The sequence below is a fragment of the Acipenser ruthenus genome, chromosome 52 (genome assembly GCF_902713425.1).
Source record: "Acipenser ruthenus chromosome 52, fAciRut3.2 maternal haplotype, whole genome shotgun sequence".
Taxonomy (NCBI): domain Eukaryota; kingdom Metazoa; phylum Chordata; class Actinopteri; order Acipenseriformes; family Acipenseridae; genus Acipenser; species Acipenser ruthenus.
The window spans coordinates 3,303,427-3,323,960 of record NC_081240.1 but is presented as its reverse complement, the minus strand read 5'-3'; the positions used below and the strand labels follow the sequence as shown (position 1 = coordinate 3,323,960).

Genomic DNA, 20,534 nt, shown 5'->3' with positions numbered 1-20,534 from the left:
GTTAACATGTAGAAGACAGACAGTACTGATTAGAGGAGAAACCTCAAAATGGAGCGAGGCAACCAGTGGTGTACCACAGAAATCAGTATTGGGTCCTCTGCTATTCCTAATCTACATTAACCCTTTGCGGACCAGGTCCGACATTACAATTTTCCCTTTCCGGTCCGATGTCTGACCTTGTCTGATATCATCAAAAAGACGTAAAAAACAGGTCTCTAGTCATTTTTTCTCCGGAAAAAGCAGAGAAAACCATTAAATGGCCGAGTGAGACCGATGGGAGCCGAGAGAAGCTGAAAAAAAAGGGGCGTATCTGAGCAATACACACAGCCCCTGCACCACAGAGATAACAGACATAAACAAACAAGATAGCTGCTTCTGCATCCAGCGCTCAAAGAATATCACACACTTTTGCAGAGCTTTTTGAGATATTATAGTAATAAAATAATGACTTGGATCGCATTATTGAGGCGTTTGGTGGTAAAACGAGTGATCAGGAGATGATTTATCGGTATGCACGACTATGAAGAGGTAAGTGAAAAATACAGGAAACAAGGGGTGGGGCGGGGCTGGAGATGCAGTACTGAGTGTCCTGTTGATATGCAGAGCCTTTTAAACCTGTTCTACTGTGAAAAAAATACTTTTAACCCTTTCGGTCCAATGTCGGACCTGGTCCGACATTGCAATTATTCCTATCCGGTCCATTGTCGGACCCTGTCCGACATCATCAAAAAAACGCAAAAAACGGGTTTCTAGTCGTTTTTTCCCCGGAAAAAGCCGAGAAAACCATTCAATGGCCGAGTGGGAGCGACAGGAGCCAAGAAAAGCCGATTAAAAAAAAAAAAAAAAAAAAAAAAAAAAAAAAGCGTATCTCATGATTAGTCATACTTTCCATTGGCATCCCATATGGACGGTCATAAGGAAACAAGCTGCATGTTACTGTATCAGCGCACAGAGACTATCACGGCCATTTGCAGAGCTTTTTTGAGATGTTATAGTAATAAAATAATGACTTGGATCGCATTATTGAGGAGTTTGGTGATAAAACGAGTGATCAGGAGATGATTGATCGGTATGTACGACTATTATTATTATTTATTTCTTAGCATATGTGAAAGCGATAGCGAACGAAAGGGTGGGGCGGGGCTGGAGATGCCTAGTGAGTGCTTTGTTGATATGCAGGGCCTTTTAAACCCGTTTGACTGTGAAAAAAAAATACTTTTAAACAGCACGTCTAAATTTAACTGCGCGTGTGAAAATAAATTGGACCTGACGCGCACTTAATAAATGGACTGCAAAGGGATAAACAGCGCGTCTAGAATAAACTGCGCGTGTGAAAATAAATTGGACCTGACGTGCTGAATAAATGGACCGCAAAGGGTTAATGATTTAGATTCTGGTATAGTAAGCAAACTTGTTAAATTTGCAGATGACACAAAAATAGGAGGAGTGGCAAACACTGTTGCAGCAGCAAAGGTAATTCAAAATGATCTAGACAGCATTCAGAACTGGGCAGACACATGGCAAATGACATTTAATAGAGAAATGTGTAGATACTGCACGCAGGCAGTAAAAATGTGCATTATAAATATCATATGGGAGATACTGAAATTGAAGAAGGAATCTATGAAAAAGACCTAGGAGTTTATGTTGACTCGGAAATGTCTTCATCTAGACAATGTGGGGAAGCTATAAAAAATGGCCAACAAGATCCTCGGATATATAGTGAAGTGTTGAATTTAAATCAAGGGAAGTAATTTTAAAACTTTACAATGCATTAGTAAGACCTTATCTAGAATATTGTTCAGTTTTGGTCACCTCGTTACAAAAAGGATATTGCTGCTCTAGAAAGAGTGCAAAGAAGAGCGGAGACCAGAATTATCCCGGGTTTAAAAGGCATGTCGTATGCAGAAAGGAATGCAAAAGGAATTGAATCTATTCAGTCTTGAACAAAGAAGACTACGCGGTGATATGATTCAAAGCATTCAAAATCCTAAAAGGTATTGACTATGTCGACACAGGGGACTTTTTCAACAAATGGAGATTAGATAAAGGGGCATTCAGAGCAGAAAAAAGGAGGCACTTTTTTACACAGAGGATTATGAGGGTCTGGAACCAACTCCACAGTAATGTTGTTGAAACTGACACCCTGGGATCCTTCAAGAAGCTGCTTGATGAGATTCTGGGATCAATAAGCTACTAACAACCAAACGAGCAAGATGGGCCGAATGGCCTCCTCTCGTTTGTGAACGTTCTTACTCTTTAATTGGATGTCTAATTATTTTATAAGGTTAAATGGCAGAACATGTGGTAGTAATGAAGTGTCTCTATACACCCTTAATTAGCTGAAGCCTCCTGTTGGTTCTCGTCTCCCAGGATTTGGCTCCAGTGCGAACCTCGGCAGCCTGGACTTCAACTCCATGGTGGGGGGTGGGAAGGAGTCTGGCTCTCAGCAGTCTCGCTTCAAGCAGTGGACATCCATGATGGACGGGCTGTCCCCTGCAGCGTCCCCGCCGGAGCCCCCCATGCACAAGAATGGTGAGACCAGCACTGAACCGTCACGCCCATCTCAAACACAGCTCCTGTTACACTTCCTTTCTGCCTTGTGCAAGTCAGATTTCAGTTACGTTGCTTCTCCTGGCTTAGTAAATGTTCTATCAGTGTAATCAAGTGCATTAAACAGGGTTCGTACAGTCATAGAAATCCTGGAAAAGTAATGGAATTTGAAAGTGGCCATTTCCAAGCCTGGAAATACCCTTAGGAAAAAGAACAAATTTAGAAAGTCTTAGAAAAGTCATGAAAAAATTGCTAAGAGAATGTTTAATATTATTTGAACTGCATTATGTTAGACTACCGTTTTGTTTTCTCTCTCTGTCTGTCTTTCCTTGGTCGCTTTTTTTTTTTTTTTTACGGCTGCTAAGTAACGAACTTGGCAATGAAGGCACATACGTCATTTCTTAACCTTTGCAAAGGGCAACACTTAGGATGTACAGTACGCATGGATGAAAAACTAAAAATGCCCCCAAAAAAACGTAGGTGGGGGGCTGTATATATTTTATTGTGGGAAAACCTTGTAAAAATGTTCTCTTGAACTGTAACTTGATTGAGACTGTAGGCGCCTAACCCATAGGGCACAAGGGGGGTAAACTACCGTTATAGATTTTGCCCCTCTACTCTTTTGTTTAATGTATATACTCTTTGTGACTTTTTTTTTTTAAAAGGTTTAAAATGTAATAAACGGAGTCATCCAGAAAACGCCAGAAGTCAGACATTTGATAAAAGAAGAAAAAAGAATCACAATAAAATGCACCCCACATGAACATTGGTTTGACCCATAGTCCGCAGTGCACTGTTTACTATAGCAATATAACTGACGTTAGCAGCAGCATGTCTACACAGAAGATGCTGGACAGTTTGGAGACAAAAAAATATGAATTAAATAATATATGCTAGGTAGTTTAGTTTTAGTTTGTTTTTATTGTGAATTAAATTGTATTAATGAATTCCTTCTGTGTGTAGGGTGTCTCTCATTGTGTAACAGGCGTCCTTTCACACAGTTTGAGTAGACTGATCCAGTTTGTACAACTTTGCTTCGCGGTGCTGTCGTCCACGCTGCAGGAGATGACCTCTCTTATACAATGAAACACTGTGCACGCTGTGCATTAGCTTATGATATGATATAAGGATATGTATTCTAGTAACCTACCTTACACCTGAAGTGAATTGGCTCCTGTGTTGCCTATCCCTGCTCCGAGTAACCAACCGGCCTGCCCTTCCTGTCTCTTTCACTCTCGCTCTTCCCTGCTTCAGGTGCTTTTGTACCTCCAGGGAAGGTGCGAGGCAGCTCCCCCTACTCCCAGTATGACATGTTGGGTTCAGATTCACTGGGCGGGCACAGCGTTGGGGACAGCTGGCTCCCACCCCGCTCCGCCACCAACAAGATGGGGAATAAACCCAGCCACGCCAGCTGGCCACCGGGTAAGAGCCTACACCACACCGGGACTGCTTTCAGGGTCTGGACTTTGCATTTGCCAAAAAAAGTTCGCTTGTTTTTATAACTTTTTTTTTTTGTTTTGAGAAACGCATTCTTACATTTTGTTATGTAAGAAACAGCCTTGAAGTAAGAATTCAGTAAAAGTGAGCGTGATGCTGTTCCAATGGTAGCTGTCCTTGCCCTTGCCCAAGAAGCAGGTTAATTTGTTAGCAAAGCATTCTCGAGGTCCCCAACAGGACAATACAGTGTAGCTGCTGATTTGTGACACATCAGCTAGGATTTCCAATTACAAGTCTGTGGCTACTTTTCCATTAGAGACCTGTGGACTTTAATTCATCAATCTGTTTACCAGTTTCTAATTGCATTAAGTGTCATTGTTGGGCATGACCTTGGCAGCTGACCTTGTCTGTACGTTAGCGTCTTGCCTTAATGAGGACGGTAATGCCCTCCAACCAGGGTTCTTATTATGCGGGAAACATCAAGCATTTTACTTGAATCTAGAAACACATCCAGTTGCATCAGAATCTGGGGGAGCAGTATTTCACACACTTTGAGTTTTTACATGTGCACACAGCAGGTGTTGTTTATAGTGATTTACCTTGTGGTATTTGTCTGCAGAGTTCCAGCCTGGAGTGCCATGGAAAGGGATTCAGAGCGTGGACCCCGAGTCTGACCCCTACATGACCCCCGGGAGCGTGCTAGGCGGCTCGGGTGTGTCTCCCATCGTCGACACCGACCATCAGCTCCTCCGAGACAACGCAGGTACAGCACGGATGAGATACCACTCCTACTGCACAGCAGATACAGGGGTGGAGATACCACTCCTACTGCACAGCTGTTTCGCTCATTCCAGTTTAATACAGGCTTTATTAGTCACAGTGCATGTAGGTAACAAGCACAAATGTATGATGTTACTAAATTCATAGTAAAACCAGGAAGATCAAACTGGAATACAGGGTCACCTGTACATATTCACATATGACTTGCGCTTAGCGTATTTAAAAAAAAACTAAAAAAACAAAACTCTACAGACTTCATCTGTTATATTTGATCAGTTCAGTGTAGGTTTATCATGGGCCTGTGGATGCCACCTTGTCATTTTATATAAATAACAAAAGGTAGTTTTGAAGCCTAGGACTGGGGGATGGCTTGCAGGAGTTTCTTGCCTGGCTTTCTGTATTTTACCCTGGTTTAAGGGTTGGGTTTTGCAGCCTCTTGGGATGAAGCAGTCGTTTTTCTGATTCTCCTCTCTCTCTCTCTCTCTCTCTCTCTCTCTCTCTCTCCTCTCTCTCTCTCCTCTCTCTCCTCTCTCTCCTCTCTCTCCTCTCTCTCCTCTCTCTCTCTCTCTGTCTGTTCTCTCTCTCTCTCTCTCTCTCTCTCTCTCACATCTGGTTTCCATTCTGCAGGTTCTAACCCTTCTCTGAACACCTCGCTGCCTTCACCCGGTGCCTGGCCCTACAGTGCCTCCGACAGCTCCTTCTCACATGTGCACAGCACTTCAGGTAACGCCCCCCCTCCCTGCCATGCTTCCTCTGCCTTGCTGCACTCTGAACCACAGCTTGGGGCTGCGTTCGTTTCAGTGTAAAGGGAAAATTCAAACTTGAGATTTATATTTTATTTTAATGTATCAAAGTAAGTTACATATTTCATATGCCATTCTAAGAGATTGCCAGTCAGTCGCCTGGTGCAGAATGAATTGCAGTCAGGCACAGGTTTTCCTGAGCTGTTGTGCGAAATTTCAGCAGTGAGAACTTAATTGTAATTTTTTAGCCGACTCAATCTGTTGGCTGTAGTTCAGTTTAACAAGCTATACCGGCTTTGTTACAGGTATGGAAATAAGAATCATTGCACTGCAGTCTCACCCATTCCAAGCTGTCTACAAGCTTGTTTTAGCCACTGTTATTAGGTAACAATCTCAAGTGTGTCTCTTTAGACACATGGTAAAACCAGGAATGGATCAAACCGCTATGCAATGGGAGTCCCATCACTGGAGTTGGTCCACAGTTTACGATCAACATTCTGCAAACCTAACAACATTCTTTTTGTGCATGGAGTAAACGTGTGTAAACACATTGCAGGCAGAAAACCGGGCGAGAGCAGTTGGAGGCAATGCGCAATATGGAAACTATGTTTTCCATCCCTGCATTATCATTATTAGGAGCTAAAATTCTTTTAGCTCCTAAATTGATTAGGTAACCTTACTAGACAAGACTCCCTTGACAGCATTGTGTGGGAATGTTCATTATCCACTTTTGATTTCTCTTAATATATCATTCATAACTATTAACCCTTTGCGGTCCATTTATTCAGCGCATCTCAGGTGCGTCAGGTCCAATTTATTTTCACACGCGCAGTTTGTTTTAGACGTGCTGTTTTAAGTGTTTTTTTCACAGTAAAACAGGTTTAAAAGGCACTGCATATCAACAGGACACTCGCTGTATTTTTCAAATAACTCTTCATAGTCGTGCATACCGATAAATCATCTCCTGATCACTCGTTTTATCACCAAACTCCTCAATAATGCGATCCAAGTAATTATTTTATTACTGTAACATCTCAAAGCTCTGCAGATGCGCTGGATGCAGAAGCAGCTATCTTGTTTATGTCCATGTTGTCTATGTGGTGTCGGGGCTATGTGTATTGCTCAGATCAGCCCCTTTTTTTTTTGGCTTCTCTCGGCTCCTCCTATCGGTCTCACTCGGCCATTGAATGGTTTTCTCGGCTTTTTCCGGAGAAAAAACGACTAGAGACCCGTGTTTTACGTCTTTTTGATGATGTCGGACAGGGTCCGTCATCGGACCGGAAAGGGTTAAACACTCAATAGTGCTAAATTTAAATACTAAAAAAATGAATTTCAATGACAAACGTTTCTGCTAAGTCATTTTCAATGGCTTCAAATGTTAGAATGGTTTGAGATTCATTCTATACAGTGAGTGTGTGACTCGGGGTCGAGCGCACACTCTAAAATAGTGTGTGTAGTGAATCGTGAACCATTCTAACATACAGCATGAAGACATTGAGGAGACTTGAAGTTGAAACGGACGGCTTCTGGAAAGCGGTTTTGGTTTGCCATATTCAAACGTTTGGCTTTGGGCTGGATTTGTAAGGTTTAATACGGGGTGCTTCCCTCCTCAGCGAAGCACAGCGAGTACAAGTCCAGCTGGCCCCCTGACCCCATCGGACACAACAAGCTCTGGAAGAGCTCCCGCAACACTACAGCACTGCCCCGCCCCCCTCCTGGGCTCACCAATCAGAAACAACCCTCTTCCTCCCCCTGGATTGGGGGAGCTCCCCGATTGGCTCGAGGCTGGGGAGGCGGCAGTCAGGACTCCAGATATGTGGGAGGTAAAAATAAATAAAAAAAATTCTGCTTGGCCCAGGTATCACCCTACATGATCTGTATAACCATACCAATAAGGGATATGGAGATTTTCACATGTGTACTTCAACCACACATGCATTTTGATTTCTATCTTTTAAACAACCGTAGCTGTATTGTTTTAGATGAAAAATAAATTATTTTTAAATTGGTACCTTTTTTTAATTGGACCAACGTAGACGATGAAAATATACAAGCTTTTGAGACAACATAGAGTACAAGTGGATTTGAGAATAATAGCGTAGGTGGTCACATTTTAAGAAAGAATAAAAAATAGGATTTCATTGGCATTGGCTATATCTTGAGAAATGCTGACCCCTTTGTTATAACATTTGCAATGGGCGTTCCTTAGAACACGTTCTTGAGGATGTGAGAATTTTGATCAAAAGTCCACTACAGTTGCATGTCCAGCACAAGCATCACTAATAATGGCCTATGTAGTTAAAATAAAAATCTAAAGTATTTCTCTATATCTTGTTATAATTATCTGCAAAGCTACTCGCATCTACCTTCTGCACATTTCTTGCATACATTTATTAACTGAATGATTACTTTGTTTTCTTGCTAGAGACCCCTAATTTGAAAGTTATCAGGGGCATTTAAGGATAGTCTGTGTTTACCTTAGTTATAAGCAAACCTTTTGATAATGGGTGGGTTGTTTGTGGGTTATTCTTGGTGCTAAACATTGCTGCAACTGAGATTTGTCCACCAAGGGGCTCTGTTTTGCTTTGCAAAGATCTGGCTTCCTTCTCAAGAGTCCAAGATTGTTTCATGAATATCTGAGTGTGTTTTTATTGCAGGTTCGACGTGGAGTGACAGTGGGGTGGCCCGGACTAGCTGCTGGCTGGTGCTTAGTAACCTCACTCCACAGGTAATAAACAGGGGCCTGGTCATGGGAGGGAGAGTGTGAGGGGAAACATGGTAATGAACAAGGGCCTGGTCACTTGATCTGAGAGGCAACTAATTCAATACAGTCCAGAGAGCTCGGTACTGAGGATCTGAGAGTCAGCTAATTTAATAGTCTAGTGTAGAGAACTCAGTACTGTACTGGGTATCAGAGCCAGTTAATTCAATACAGTCTAGTATAGAGAACAGTATTGTACAGGGGATCCGAGAGCCAGCTAATTCAATACAGTCTAGTATACGAGTTCTGGGTATTTTTCAGTGTACTTATAGCTGAAGGAAGCACTCGCCACAGAGTCTACTTGCTGCAAATTTCCACAGACTCTGGTTATTGCTGATCTTGGACTACCTTACCTAGCCTAACATGCGTTAGTCCAAGATTTGTGCCAATCGAGGTCTGTGAAACCAGCCGCTAGTTTCCTATAGTTTTGCTTCACCTTTGTTGAAGCTCAGCTGCTTGTTGTGAATGTGAAGACCCTCATTGATTTGCCTCTGGCTTCTCTTCCAGATCGACGGCTCCACCCTGCGTACGATCTGCATGCAGCATGGCCCCCTGCTGACATTCCACCTGAACCTGACGCAGGGCAGCGCTCTGATCCGCTACAGCAGCAAGCAAGAGGCGGCCAAGGCACAGACTGCACTGCACATGTGAGAGCATCTTCTTAATCTCCCTCCGCCTCAATGCACTGCATTGGTACAGTGCTCTAGAGAATTCCACTCCCAGCAGCAGGGAATTCAGCGACAAATGTTTAGCCTGAAAGTATTTCTCAATGTCTCTGTATGGAGCCACCAACCTAGTTTTATAACCTCTAAGTATGGCCTTACTAGGGATCCTGTTCACAAAGACTGACAGGTTTTTTTTTTTTCTTACTTTAAATAAAGGTTAGTATGGTTAGCCCTGGAGCCCCAGCTGATTAGCAAAACAACACCAGCGAGCACCGTGTTTGTCATCATCACGCCACAGCAGACCATACCGGCCAGCACTCACATATCCTATACAATTTTTACTTTGGTGACGGTTAAATGCGTGTGATGCATATCTGATTATTTCATTTTGGCACGTTCCAACCCTTGTATCTTTTTTTGTGTTCCCTGAAAAACGGACACTATCAAAAATACATATCTGAAAGGACTGTTTTAAAATAAGTAGACTTCCATTTAGATGTACTATATTGGTTTTGTAAGTACATATTTAACAGTAGTATTTTTATTCAAAACAATAGGATTCTGAAAATCACTTGCCAAAACTAAATGGACGACACGTTAACTGTAATACAGTACATACATTTAAATCCCGTACGTATTGTAGCGGTATGTAAAATTTCCCATTAACGACTTAACAGCAAAATGAAATCTAAATGTTATCCATGCACAGAACTGCGCAATTTAGCAAAACCAAAAGAAACAAATAGAATTAACAGTATCCGAAGTTATTCATGAACATCGTATATAACATTTGCATCACAGAAACACCGTATTTAAATGGAAAAATAAACATAAAAGGCTTTATTTTCAAAATGAGCGCATATACAGCATGACTACAAACAGTGAAAAAATATACATTTCAAAAGAAACGGTTATGTACATATACCCATTTACAGGTGTAACGGGTATACAAACCTGTAAAACAATTTTTTTTCCTAAAAGTAATAGAAAAAAAAAAAGAATATATAACCTATGTTTTCATATTCGGCACATAAGTTGTTCTCTTACCTGTCATTTCAGTTTGCTGTATGCATCTGAGTGCAGCTTGCCATATTCCAATAAAAATGACTACTTTTCAAGATTAAATATTTCCTTCTGATATATTCCTAGTAGCATTTTTGGAACAAAACGAAGGATTCCTGTCTCCCAGGTACATTGAGAAATAAAGCAACTAGGCTTTCACTGAGTTGGCATCTTGGTGCAATTGTACAAATCCACAGTCATATCAATTTCTGTCTTTGTCTGTCTACAACAAAGAAAGGCTTGAAATAGAAAAGCATGTGTGCTAGGAGGAGGAGACGTGTCTTGTTTGCTGCATTTGCAAAAAAAATATATTGGGTTATATTTAAAAAAGACATATATTGTAATGCATGGGTCAAATTTACCCACGTGGCGATTCTAGGTATAACTGTTTATAACTTTATCATTTTTGCGATTTCTGGCTATCAACCGCCATCATGATATTTAATTCGTATATTTAGGAAAAGTCAAAAACTTACATACACACACGATTTACAACGGAAGAGTAATGAACATTTTAAATCCAAAATGGGTCAAATTGACCTGCATGGCAGTTCTAGTGTTAATAACTTGAGAGCTGAACTTAGAAATTCAAAAAAAATAATACTTTTACATGATAAACGTTTCAACTAGGTGTTTGAATGTATAAAGTACTATACATAAATGAGAGAAGTTCTGGAGGCCTAGTGGGAGTTTCAAGCCCTGAGTTTGTTTGTTTTATTTATTTATTTATTTATTTATTTATTTATTTATGCATTTGTTTATTTTAAAGGTTGTAGAGTGAATCTTTAAAAAAATTAAATAAATAAATAATGAAAAAAAGTCCAACTTTGCAGTTAATGTTTTACGAATATCTAACTTTAATCTATCCAAGACAATCTTTAGAAGAAAAACTGATCAATCTTTGAGTAGGATCCATGTATGTTTTCAACGGTAAGACTCCTGGTCAAAGTGTCAAATCAATGTCTGAGTAGTAGGGAGAGCAGAGCAGATGGTGTGAAATGATTTCTGTTTATGAAGGGCTGGATTAATGTTTGCGTGTCTCGTTCCCAGGTGCGTGCTGGGGAACACCACCATCCTGGCGGAGTTTGTGAGCGAGGAGGAGGTCAGCCGCTATTTTGCACATTCCCAGGGTGGAGTCACTGGCGGGGCTCAGAACACCGCGGTGTCAGCGTCTGTGTCGAGCAGCTCGGGAGGAGGAGGGGGGGCAAGTGTGCCAGTGACGGGAGGAGGGGGTGGCTGGCAGAGCCTAGATACTAGTGCCAGCCCTGTGGACCCCAGCAACAGCGGGGCAGGCGCCAATCTGAACCTGTTCAGCCAGTGGAGCAGCGGAGCAGCAGGCAGGGCCACGGTGGGGGGCGGCGCGGGGGACACCCAGCGCCAGTCTCTCTGGGGTGGAGCCCCCGGGTACCCCTCGAGTTTGTGGGGCTCCCCCAGCATGGAAGACAGCCACCAAATCAGCAGCCCGGCTCCTTTACTGCCAGTGGATCTCCTCGGAGGGGGCACGGACTCCATTTAAAAAAAAAAAAAAAAAATTTAAAAATCTGAACTGGGTTTATTGTTATGGAGAAAGAGGAGGATGAGGAAGAAAAAGAAGAAAAAAAACTTTCAACTCTGACCTCGTTTTAACCAATTTTGTGTGTGTGTATGCGTGAATGTGTGGGAAGAGCGTGTGTGTTCTGGAACAGCACTAATAACTTGACAGTTTTTTTTTTTTTTTTTTTTTTTTCCCCCCAACTTGCAATAAACCAAGTTTTATTAGAAATACAAGGACAAACAATAAGACTATGCCAAAATATTCAGTCAGGGGGAGGGAGAAGCAATTATCGGTCTTGAAGCATATGACCCGTTTTAACTTAATTACTAAGAAATGAACATATCACTTTCTTTCAAAATATACTTGAACAATGATCGCCAACTGAAAGAGAGAGACACTCAAATGTGAAACGAGATGCATTTTTAAGACAGAAAAAGCAAACATTTATAACAGGTTTTTTTTTTTTACTTTTTATTTGTATGTTTCTACAGGTGTAAACGTGTTGTATACTGGAGCAAGAGAGAGAAACAAACAGTCTTTATCTGCACTGGGTGTGTTTCCAGCCAGCTCTTGTAAATTGGTGGAATCTCACTGTAATAATACATTGGGGGTGGGAATATATATATATATATATATATATATATATATATATATATATATATATATATATATATATATATATATAAATGCAAACATAAATAATAAAATGAAGAAGAGAGGAAAAGAAATGGAGTGAATGGCAGGGAACCTGGCAGCACATGGTTGAAAGGTAAAGCATTTTGCATTGTGTCCCTTGCAGTACCCTGGCTTTGAAGCTCAAACCATAATCATCGACCACCCCTATAAGTTCCTGTTGCCAGCCATGCACAGTACAGAAAACGTTTACCCACGAATGTTCTTAAAGAATTATCCTTTTGTTCATTGCTTTGTTTTGTTTAGTTGTGTGTGTTCTTTTTTTTTTTGTTTTGTTTAGTATTGATTGCCTAGCAAGATTTAAAGTATTGCACCTTTTGTTTATGGTTTAGCTTGTTACAAGTACTACTTTGCTTTTAGGTTTGTCATTTTTTGTATTTCCTTTAAGAATCTTAAAAATAATACACAGAGCATCCTTTCAGCTCCCTGCAGATATAAACACTGTTAGAGCTTGCAAAGATACTGGCTGCTCATTGCATTCTTTTTTATGTAGCTTGGAAACTAAAACCACAATAACTGACTTCTATTTTATCACAAAAACGGGAACCTTTGGAGAAAAAAAGAGCCTGTTTTGCACACTTGTCATTGAATTAACAATGCTGAGGATGGCTTCCATTACTCTGTAGTAGTTTGGATTATAGGTTGTAGATGGAGGAGAAATTGGTTCAGGAAAAGTGGTGCGAACACGCAAATACCTTTTTTGGTGTTAAAATAAATTTGTCATTGTATTTACATGTGGTCCCAGTTTTGAAAGTCTGTGGCCATTGAGTTGAAACAGTGCTAGTTTTGATGCAGCACTTAGATTTTATATTTGTTTGTTTACTTTTGTCTGAAGCGAGACACTGTTGTAGACTTGCATTGTGGACTTCCGTAATGTCTGTCTCCTGCAATCCCTCCCTGGAGGTCGTTGACTGTAGTTTATTGAATACTGCCAGAAGCTAGACTTGTCCTTCCTGTGGTCTAGTAGAAGCACTACCCTGTTTTGCACAGAAATCCAAGGCTGGTCTGTAGAAGTACAGCAACCGAACTGACAAGAGTTTATCATTTGTGACACAAAGGAGCTTGTGACTTGGACCATACAAATTAAACAAGAATTTAATTACACATTTTGTTACACGATAAGTCACTAAACAGTTCTAGACTTTAACAAACTCAATGTCTTTTAATCCGTGAAGTTCTGTAAGTGTTTCTGAACTCGCTCTGCAGTGGCTGTTTGTATGTATGTGTGTGTGTGTGTAACGCAAAATGCCACAAAAAAAAAAGACAAGTTACACAAGCAAGGGTGTGGGAGACCACTTCTCCAGTCTGGCATGATTTATTTTTTCAATTTTAACTCCTTTGGTTTAGATCTGTGACCTAATTGATCAGAACTGTGCCCAAACAAGAACAATCAGCCTCCTGCTAAATCTACTGTTCATTCTTAACTCTCCAACCAGTATAGTTTCGCAGTTTGAGTCGTGGCTCTTTTGTAATTGCCTGCTGGAGGAGATCTTGGCAAACATGGAGGGGAAAATGGTTTACCTTGTCTGCTTCAATGCTGAATTAGCATGGGCTTAAAAGCTGAAATCTTGTCAATAAAAAGGAGGGTGCAGAAACAAAAAAGTAGGAGTCTACCCTACACAACTCGAAACGTCCGTCTCGGCAGCGTCGTCCTATGCTTTGAAAACATATGTACTGTATGTGCAGAATTTTACATAAAACTGTTACATTTTACAATCTCTATTACACTTATACATAATGTCCTGCACTATTTAAAACAAAGGTTGAGTTGGTCTGACAACTATTGTTGTTGTTTTTTTTTTTAAAGGAAAAAGAATAAACAATGCATAAATGTGCGCACTTACAATCCAATTCTGTTTGACGGTGTACAAACGCAAGATGTTTAATTGGGCAATAATATCCGATGTCACGGGAATTACCAGACCGTGCCAAAGCACTCTAAATGTGGTCATTGTCTGTGTGGGGTGGGCTATTAGAAAAATCTGTTGAAAGATACAGGATGCTTAAGAGAGAAGATTTGGGAAACAATCACATTGAGAAAATAATTAAATATATCTTAGAGATAGGACTTTAAACATCTGCATTTCCCCGGTAATGCATTTCTGACCTGTTTTCATGTCCTGTTGCATGTGTGTTCTGTATGATGTGTTCTACTTGGAACTGCACAAGCGAATGAATGATCTGAAAAGTCTCTTAAAGGTGATTGTAGGGAAAGTGCCATGCTTGGCACTGATGCCCATAGATGAAGCATTGTGCACTGAAGCTTGTGCAAAACAGGCAAATGTAATGGAAGAATAGCAAATCTAAGCAGAGGAGGAGAATGGTATGCACACAGTAGGATATTAAACAGCTAAGAAATTCCCTTAAACATGCTGATTTCTACAGGGTAAGCTGTAAGGCATGCACTTGTTTTGTCTTGTAAAATGTGTTTCCTGCACCTACATGCTGGTGTGTTTTGTAATGCAGGGCTGTTTGCCTGAGCATGCTCACTTTATTCCAAAGAGGTTCCAGGTGGTCACTGTTGGTCGTCATGTGTGGCATTGATTACAGAACCGGCTTTACAAATTGTAGTCTGTGTGGTGTTGTGTTTTTGTTTGTTTGTTTAGTTTTTTCCTAAAAGCAATCATTTGGAGCAGTGTTAACGGTATGGCCCGAAATTGAACAACATTTTTTATTTACGAAGTGTTTAAGGAAGGTTAGGGGAATCGATAAATTATTTTTAAAAAATAAATAAAACATTTGTAGGTATATTTGGTGGGGTTGACTCCTCCCATCTCCTTTTGAAGTGCAGATCAGGTAGAGTGAAACATTCAGGTAATCTGCACTTGTCCCCTCTTGAGATCTTTCCAGCATATCTTTCCCAGATTCCAGAACCACAGTCTGCTGTGTTATGCAGAGCTGGTGTGCCAGGGCTCTGAGCTGCAGCGTCCGCCTGTATCTGAGATGCATGTTTTTGGAGATTTGTTCTCTTTTCCTCTCCTAATTCTCTATTTACTAATACATTCATAATCAAAGTCTTGCATAAATAGAATGATTGAAGACTTGGACAAAACTTTGCAGACAGATCAAGTATTTAGTGACCACTGACGTGTCAGTAAGTTGACAATATTCACGGGCTGCCTTGGACATTGCAGAGGGAGCAGCAGGGTGTTGCTAACCCCAGTGTTTCCCTGGTCACGCAGATTGCACTTGTCACTGTTCATGCTCCGCCCTGCGTACCGAACTGTTTAAACTGCCTGCCACGTCCTTCCAGGTGCTGCTCGAGGCACCAAACATGCAGCTCACTCCATCTTCTGAGGTTTCTTTCACTGTAGTACAACATTGAATGACCCTCTACTCCTCCTTCCTTTCTTCTAGAAAAAAGATTCTGCAGATTTAATTGTATTTGTTGTATTCGTTTGAGTGCGTGAGTTAAATAAATAAATTGGGATGATTTCAGCCAGGACAAAATAACCCATTTTACAAAGACGATCATATGCCTAGAATTGCAGCATCGCAGGTGTTTGCTTGGACTCGCAGGCTTGCGAAGAAAGCCCTTTCATACTTGAAAATGCTACAATAAAAACAAATATCCTTCTAATGTGTTTAAAGAAAGACAGTGTTGTCTCTTTAATTTATTTTTATGTACGTTTTACCTCTAGTATTGTTAATTTCTAATACCGGCTTCTCCACCCTCACTGCATCGAACCCTCCTGTTTGCAATGCCAGCACAATGCTACACTGGTCCCCTTTGATAATACCACTGTAACCAATGTGTTCATTAATCTGTACAGCGCTTGGTGCAGAAACTGGAGGTTTGAGTGCAGATTTATTGACTCTCATTTGTTACTTTTTGGTTTTTAATGTACAACTCAAGTGGTTAGAAAGTGTGGGGGCACAAGAGGTTAGGAGCTATTGCAGGTTCTTTTGTAACCCGGTATGGGTTGGTTTTGTTATGTTTTTGGGAGGGGGGTGAATGGTTTTGTATGAATGAGTTAACCTGACTGACACAGGGATGTTCTGTATACTACCAGATGCTATATAGAGAGCTCGGTAGCTCCAAGGTTTTCATAAGTTTATAGTTTACAAAGTTACAAAGGCTATTGAGCAACAGCAAACACACCTGGTAATGCTCCTGTATGTGTGTGTGTGTTCCTGTAGCCTTTCAATCTTACTGAAAATAAGAGTTATTGTATATTTAAAAAAAAAAAAAAAAGAAGAAAGGAGTGTGATCCACTCACATTGTTTAAATAAAAAAAAGCCTTGATCTTATTTCTCTAATAGATGGCCTTGATATGTATTAATATGCAAATGTGAATTTTTAATCTGTCAAAGATGTGTTAAGATTCTTTTTTTAAGAAAAGGAGAAAAAAAAACTAAATTCCCTCAAGTTTTTTGGTGTTAAAAGTAATTTGTTTGTACAAAAACTTAAACTAAAAAAAAAAAAAAAAAAAGGTTAACTATGCAGTCTGCTGGGCTTCACTGTTTTCTGTTCAAACGCTGCCAATTTCCGTGCCTGAGCTGCGCCAATCCAAACCATTACAAAGAGGATTTGCCTGCAGAGTTTAAATGACAGGAGGGTGCTCTTGTTTGCTGACCCCAAATGATATGGCAGTCTTTGCCTCAAACTTGTATTATAAAACTGTCCTCATTCTCGTCCGTATGCTGCTATGCTCTTGAACCACATTAGGAGTGTTATAAAGAAAACAAAGAACTAAGAGAGCTCTCACCATCAAAAGGGAACAAGCTTATTGTTTTTGTCTAATTTAAAACAAAAAAAAAATGCAATTTTTCGTTAAACTAAGTGACAGCCTTGCACTGTCTGGTAAAAGTGTAATTTTGGCTAGTGGATCTAAGTTGCTGAAAAGCAACAGACTGTTTCCAAGGAATGATAATCTAAACTGTGGCAGATCTGCTTTCTTCAGCGCCGCTTTCAACTGTTCATCCTCCCCCATCACTGTCTCAATGCAATCACAACACAGTGAAGTCTGAGGGTTTCAAGTTTTAGGACAGTGGTATGCTGCAGTTTTTATATCCGATTTTGCAGGTTTTGAAAAAAAGTATACAGACTACTCCTACTGCTGTTTGTTTTGTGTGAATTCATACAGACCCAGATAAGCACTTCCTTCGGGCTACCTTGTGCTACGCAGTTTAAATATTAGTGCTAATGGGAGTTGGTGAAACCAGCCTTGAATCTCAGTCCCAGCCTTAATCATACCCAGAGCAAACTCCTGTATGTGTAGAAAGAGGAAAGGATTGTCTGGACGCTTGTGAGGTGACTTGCTGGTGTGCAGAGGGAGTGAAGGTGAATAGCCAGACTACTTGACTGTCTGGTTGGACACAGAACTACAGTGTGTAGTTTCGTATTCTGTCAGCAGCTGTCACTGCTGTGCAGTGGAGATTCTTACAGGGTGAAAAGAGAATGGCCACAACATCTTAAATGTGTTTTCTTACCTGCTAGCTTCAATTGTTTAAGTTCCCACTATTCAACTTCCAGCTTAACAGAACAGCTGGCTAGCTGTACAAGTCTTGTTGTTTTTCCTAAAGGCATAGCATTCTGTATCAGGCAGTGCAGTAGCCATTGTAATTTTAGACTTTCTTTTTAAACAGTGTTTACAGTAAAACATGCGTCCAATAATTTCCATTTCAACATTGTAATTATCCACTATGCTTTTAGAAGTGAAAATTGCCTTCAATGACCATGGTGGGTGACTGATTTTGACCCATTTCTGCTCTTTGTTTTTACTCCTGGCATGCAGCTTAGGGTTAACAACCTCTCCTGATTCCAGTCCTGTATTGAACTGGTCTTGCCGTCCAGAGCTTGCGGTGCTGGGTGCCGAGTGTTAGATATGTGTGCTCCTTGAAGGAGTGCTGACCAGGTAATCGGCACATTCCCTCGTTGTTAGTTAAAATTCTGCTGCTGCAGTGTGGTGTTTAGGAGGTTGAGAGTACATTCCCACATGTTTTGAAGCTGAATTTCCTGCTTCAGGGTTTTTAGAGAAGGGGCTAGATGTATATTTAAACTTTCACGCTGCTTTCCAAAATGTGCAGCATCTGTAATCCAAGACGTCTTAAATAAAAACGTGGTGTGGGTGGCTTGTTTGCGTTTTAAATCAGGATTAGGCTGAAGATGTCGTCTCTATGAACTCAGCTTGGGTACATTTACTGACGAGGCAGTGCCTGCAGCAAAGGGGTTTCAAGACTCGCTGCTTCCAGGTGCAAGCTAAGCTCGCTGTGAAAAGTGCAGAGAGTGGAGGAGGTCAGTCCCTCCCCACCATCCGCTTCAATCTGTAACTGAGTCAGTCTGATGTGAGATCGCAGCATGGGCTCTCCGCACAATGGGGCAGCTCTTCAAAGCAGGGTGACTTCACTGTCGAATATCTTACCTAAGAAATAAGAGACAAGTTGTAAGCTGTTAAGTTCTTATTAAAAATGGTTGCACTTTCTTGTTTTGCTTGGATTGGTTTTTGGAGGGTCTTAACCTTTCAGATGGTTTTGATTGCATAGAGGATGAGTGTCAGCTTTTTTTTTTTTGGGGGGGGGGGGAGTCTACGGCTGCTGACTGTCTAGAAATGTTTACTTATCGGAACCCCCTTGTAATGTTTTACTTTAATTGCTAGCTGCCTATATGACCTTCAGATATAAAATAACCATGTGAAAACACAGCTCTTATCTGCAGCATTATACTTGAAGCTTTCAGATTGGGTTTAAGTAAAACACTTTTTCAAGTAACATAATGTGCTCTGCAGCTGAAGCCTGATCCTCTGTTTTAAACTCTGCAGGGTGAACCTGATCCTCCTTCAAAGTGTGGCACGGGAAGCAGTTTGCATTGGCAGCAGTGTGACTCTAAAGGGAAAGGGCCCTGCTTTATATTAGTGCTGGATGGTACTCAAGAAAATCACTGGCTCCTAGGAAAAGATGGTAGAACTATATTGTGCAAATAAGCTGAATCTAATAAGGATTTAAAAAAAAGAAATAACTTTTATTGCATTTACATATTTTTTATTTTTTGCCATGGAAGGTACTGTATTTCTTATGCTGGATTATAAATAATTAAAATAAAAGTTGACATTTTATCAGTGTGTGTGTGGGTGTAACCGATTTAGGAGTTAACATTACGGAGGATTTAAGTCAAGTTGTTGTTTTTTTGTTTGTTTTGTTTTTTTTCTCAAAATAAAAACCAAGATGTCCTAAATGCGCATTATAATATATATATATATATATATATATATATATATATATATATATATATATATATATATATATGTATATATATATATATATGTAGAATTTTCTGAAGTTTGTTTGTTGTTTTTGCTTTTTAATAAACGCTTTTTTGAAGATATGATTGTATTATATGCAACTCAGTTGCTTTTCAATATAACTACAAAATATATTTGGTTCTTGGAAAGAAAAGTTAATAAATGTTTGGCTGCTAAGCATTTAAATATTTCCTTTCTGTGTTGGCGTCATCTTTTCCTCATACACGGTGTCTCAGTAAAAGCACAGCGTTGTGGAATGCAGGGGCAGTAATACCAGCCTTGTCTGAATCCTCTTCACACTAGAAGTGGACAGATATGTCTAAATCAGGGCCGTAACCACAGTATATAGCTCCTTTGAAGTATCCCATGGAAGGTTTTTAATGGGTATGAAAAGACTGCAAGGACAGCCAGCAGTCTTGGGTAGAAGCAAGTATTTAATTCACATAGGGGTATAAGTATTCGCCCCATATTGAAACGAGTGTATGATAAAAGAACAGAAGCACAGCAGAGCCATGCGGAGGGCATGCCTTACTGCGGGGAGCAGATACACCACCGAGACTGGGAATCTGAGGCACACTGGAGAATTCACACGGGAGAGAAGCCGCATGGCTGCCCAGACTGCGGGGAGTAGCTTATTGATCCCAGAATCTCATTAAGCAGCTTCTTGGAGGATCCAGGGGTGTCGGCTTCAACAACATTACTGGGGAGTTGGTTCCAGACCCTCACAATTCTCTGTAAAAAAAGTGCCTCCTATTTTCTGTTCTGAATGCTCCTTTATCTAATGTCCATTTGTAACTCCTGGTCCTTGTTTCTTTTTTCAGGTCGAAAAAGTCCCCTGGGTCGACATTGTCTATACCTTTTAGAATTTTGAATGCTTGAATCAGATCACCGCGTCATCATCTTTGTTCAAGACTGAATAGATTAAATTATTTTAGCCTGTCTGCATACGACATGCCTTTTAAACCCATGGTAATTCTGGTCACTCTTCTTTGCACTCTTTCTGTAACGAGGTGACCAGAACTGAACACAATATTCTAGGTGAGGTCTTACTAATGCATTGTAAAG

At 40.5% G+C, this 20,534-nt stretch overlaps 1 protein-coding gene and 1 long non-coding RNA gene across 2 annotated transcripts in view; one reads left to right on the top strand and one right to left on the bottom strand.

The window, feature by feature from the left end:
* The window catches only part of LOC117965669 (trinucleotide repeat-containing gene 6B protein-like), an 84,567-nt gene extending 64,907 nt beyond the window's left edge, over nt 1-19,660 (top strand). The window contains exons 17-24 of the mRNA XM_059016121.1: nt 2,374-2,535; nt 3,808-3,975; nt 4,610-4,753; nt 5,398-5,493; nt 7,127-7,336; nt 8,171-8,241; nt 8,782-8,921; nt 11,052-19,660. Of these exons, the coding sequence (XP_058872104.1) occupies nt 2,374-2,535; nt 3,808-3,975; nt 4,610-4,753; nt 5,398-5,493; nt 7,127-7,336; nt 8,171-8,241; nt 8,782-8,921; nt 11,052-11,517 (1,457 nt within the window). The 3' untranslated portion in view covers nt 11,518-19,660. The remainder of the gene's footprint in view (nt 1-2,373; nt 2,536-3,807; nt 3,976-4,609; nt 4,754-5,397; nt 5,494-7,126; nt 7,337-8,170; nt 8,242-8,781; nt 8,922-11,051) is intronic.
* Nucleotides 1,195-1,449, bottom strand: LOC131722950 (uncharacterized). The gene is made up of 2 exons (XR_009320061.1): nt 1,348-1,449; nt 1,195-1,266 (listed from the first exon to the last, which is right to left on the bottom strand). It is a non-coding gene; the product is annotated as an uncharacterized LOC131722950 (long non-coding RNA).
* Nucleotides 19,661-20,534: the final 874 nt, after the last annotated feature.